This window comes from Littorina saxatilis, unplaced genomic scaffold, assembly GCF_037325665.1.
Source record: "Littorina saxatilis isolate snail1 unplaced genomic scaffold, US_GU_Lsax_2.0 scaffold_2182, whole genome shotgun sequence".
In the NCBI taxonomy this organism is placed as follows: Eukaryota; Metazoa; Mollusca; class Gastropoda; order Littorinimorpha; family Littorinidae; genus Littorina; species Littorina saxatilis.
This window is the reverse complement of record NW_027126652.1, coordinates 12,501-16,281: the sequence shown is the minus strand read 5'-3', so window position 1 is coordinate 16,281 and position 3,781 is coordinate 12,501. Positions and strand designations below refer to the sequence as shown.

At 47.4% G+C, this 3,781-nt stretch overlaps 1 protein-coding gene across 1 annotated transcript; it reads left to right on the top strand.

Annotated features, from left to right (window-relative positions):
* Nucleotides 1-215: 215 nt before the first annotated feature.
* On the top strand, nt 216-3,302 carry LOC138955152 (zinc finger protein 585A-like; the record flags this gene model as incomplete). Its single annotated transcript, XM_070326815.1, is given in 1 exon segment — nt 216-3,302. A coding segment is annotated over 1 exon segment (2,722 nt), but the record flags the coding sequence as incomplete, so codon positions are not given.
* Between the last annotated feature and the right edge of the window lie 479 nt (nt 3,303-3,781).

The following is a 3,781-nucleotide window of genomic DNA, read 5'->3' as shown; positions in this document are numbered from 1 at the left end:
GGGTCGGCACAGAAAGTTGACCCACATTGATCACGGAACGGATTTGAACCCTTGAATAGTGGATTACAAGTTGCTGGATCAGTATTGTACGTGACACCCAAATAATAATTTCAGCAAATATTACCGCTCTGTCCAGGAAGTAGTTAGACTGTTGGTATGTGATCTGTGATGGGTGAAGTGATTGTTTTGATTGAGAGACAATGTTCTGTTCACAGGGAGACGAGATTCGAACCAGCATCAGGAGTGCCATCAGAATTGCGCTCAGAAAAACGAGACACAGAAGAGCGATCCAAGTCGGACGACACACAACCTATTTCATCTAAGATAAAAAGTGAGAAACCACCCCAGAATAAACAACCACACATTTACAATCAGAGGGGATTTGAACTAGCTTCAGGAGTGTCAACAGAACTGTACTATGAAAATCAAAACGAAGAAGAGCGATCTAAGTCCAACGACCCACAACTGGTGTCACCTTCGAGAAAAAGTGGGAAACCCCATATCCACAGTGAAATGGGACTTGAACCAGCTATGGGAGTGTTTTCAGAAGAACTGAGTCTGGCAGAACTGAACAAAGACGAGCCCTTCAACAATGCACAGCCCATGTCGTTACCGCCACAGAGAAAAAGAGGGAGACCACCCAGAAACAGACAAACCAAGACTCCCAATGAATTTACATTTGAACCACCATCAAGCGTGCCATCAGAAGAAGTGTGCTCGGATAAACTGAACGAAGACGAAGAGAAAAAAAGCGAAAAAGAGCGCTCCAAGTCTGAGAACACTCGACCTGTGACTACAAGACCTCCCCAAAACAGAGAATCTTATATCTACAACAGAATAGGATTTGAACCATCAGAAGAACTGTGCTCTGAAAAAACATCCAAAGATGAGGTCTCAAACCACACACTGGTACCAAAAAGAAAAAGAGGCAGACATCCCCAACACAGAGAAACTCATATCAACAATGGAACGGAAATTCAACCGTCGGAAGAACTGTACTCGGACATGCAAACCGAAGGTAAGCACCCTCTCAACACACAAGCTATGTCACCAAAGGCGAGAAAAAGGGGGAGGCCTCGGAAAAGCTGCGAGTCGCTGAGCGACATGGGTTCAACTTCAAGGCCTGTTTGTTGCTCGGTTTGCATGACGTCGGTGTCTCGTGCACGTGACCTCAAAGTTCACATGAGGGTTCACACCGGAGAGATGCCGTACGCATGTCACGACTGTGATAAACGTTTCCGCTATAGAAACTCGTATAAATATCACCTGAAGTTCAAGTGCCGCAGGAGTCCTTGTGCCGTAGAAGAGACTCAAAACTGTGAGCAAGTAAAAGCCTGTGTTTCTCAAGTGGATATTTCCGAACAAGCAGAACACTGTGTTTCTCAAATGGGTATTTCTGAGCAAGCAGGACCCTGTGATTCTCGTGTTGATACACACTTTAGTACCGGAGGTAGGACTCAGGAATCCGAGTCAGTAATTGGGAATTGCTCCACGCTGAATCAAGATGGACAAATCAGCAACGAGACTCAGAGTCAAAAATATAAGAAAGTAATAGAGAGCGATGGTGAAATGACAAGTTGTGAGAAGAATGACATTAGCTCCACAAGGAAGATGTTGAGCAATTCTATCACAGAGGAAACTCTTGTTCCTTACCCTGTAGCCATGTGTGCAGCAGAGGCAGCTTGCAGTGATTTGGATACAGGGCAGAGATTAGAAACTGTTGGTAGAGTGAAAGTAGAAGAAGTTAAGGGTTTGGGCTGCGTGGAAAAAGACTCGGATCACAACAAGGTTTCCTTTGAGGTAGTGTATAGTGCGAAGACGACTCATCAAAAACGTATTGATTCAGATCACTCAAGGTCTGTGCAAAAGATGGAAGCTGCACAACAACAACAACAACAACAACAACAAGACAAAGAACAACTACATGTACAACAACAGCAGGACACACATCATAGTCTGCATAAACCCATTCCTTCAGATAGCGTCCAACCCTTGTTTGAGTGTGCACAACAAATAACTAAATGCAGTTGTAAACCTCCAGGTCCAGGCTACCCTGAATCATGCCCGAAGCAAGAGCAAGTCTCCACAGTCAGCCAAGACTGCCTTGTCCCGAAACAAGAGCAGAGGGAGGAGGTGAAGACCAAATCAGAAGGAATAAATGAGGGGAAAGGCTATGCAGTTGACACTGCAGTCCCAGAAGAGAGGAAAGGCTATGAAGTAGTAACATCACTTTTAGAAGACAGGTCCAGAAACTGTGTACTTGTTGCCAAGGAAACGGACACGGAAGACCCTCCTCCGTGTCGTAAACGTGGCCGTCAACCGCGACACCCGAACAAATCTGTCGCCTGCAAGGTCTGTGGCGCTAACATCTCACGCCAGCGAGACCTAAAGATCCACATGCGCGTTCATTCAGGAGAGAAACCGTTCCTGTGCTCAGAGTGCGGGCAGGCGTTCCGTCACGCATCAGGGCTGGCCTCTCACCGCACGCGCAGACACAGCGCCAAGCAGCCGTTCATGTGTGACCAGTGCGGGGCAGCGTTCCACCTGATCGGATCGCTCAACCAGCACATGCAAACACACGCAGAAGCCAGGCCCCACGAGTGCCAGCAGTGCGGGAAAGCGTTCTCACGTCCTTCAGACCTCAGAGCCCACGTGCAGCGCCACTTGAAGGTCAAGCACTTTTCGTGCGACGTATGCAGCAAGCGGTTCTTCACCCGGGGTGAGCTGACCAGTCACCGGTTGGTCCACACCAGCGAGAAACGGCACATGTGCACAGAGTGTCGCAAGGAGTTCCGTCTGCCCAAGTCGCTCAAACGACACATGCAACGCCACCTGGTAGATTTGGCCTTGTATTGCGCTGCCTGCAAGAAAAGTTTTGCCAGCAGGGAAGACTTCTCCTTCCACTGCCAGTGGCATGCCCAGGGAGGTTTGGTGTGAGTCATCTTGTTCAGTGGAACCCTTGTTTTAAGATCTTCACAAATGTGTCAAAATCAGGTCTTAAAAAGGACCCCCCGCGGGTTAGGGGGAAGAATTTACCCGATGCTCCCCAGCAAGCCGTAAGAGGCGACTAACAGATTCTGTTTCTCCTTTTACCCTTGTTAAGTGTTTCTTGTATAGAATATAGTCAATGTTTGTACAGATTTTAGTCAAGCAGTATGTAAGAAATGTTAAGTCCTTTGTACTGGAAACTTGCATTCTCCCAGTAAGGTCATATATTGTACTACGTTGCAAGCCCCTGGAGCAAATTTTTTATTTGTGCTTTTGTGAACAAGAAACAATTGACAAGTGGCTCTATCCCATTCCCCCCCCCCCCCCCCCCCCCCCCCCCCCCCCCCCCCCCCTTTCCCCGTCGCGATATAACCTTGACTGAACGGTTGAAAACGACGTTAAACACCAAATAAAGAAAAGTCTTAAAAAGGGGGAAGTATTTATATAGAGGTAAATGTACGGATGTAATGAACAGAAATTCCAAGAAAGCAAGGTCTTAAAAGTGTGTGTGTGTGTGTGTGTGTGTGGGGGGGGGGGGGTCTTAAATTGGGGGTCTTACAAGGGGGATTCCACTGTGTAGGGTCTGCCACGGTTGATGATTGATAATTTGGTTTGTGATAGACGCAAGAGTCGGAGGAATGCCAAGAGGCAAAAATTGTTGCTGTTAATGTATGCTTCTGATTATTTTTGGCGGTGGTGGCGGTCACAATGGTGTATATCTGCGTGTGTCGATATATCCGTGTCCGTGAAGAGAGAGAGAGAGAGAGAGAGAGAGAGAGAGAGAGAGAGAGAG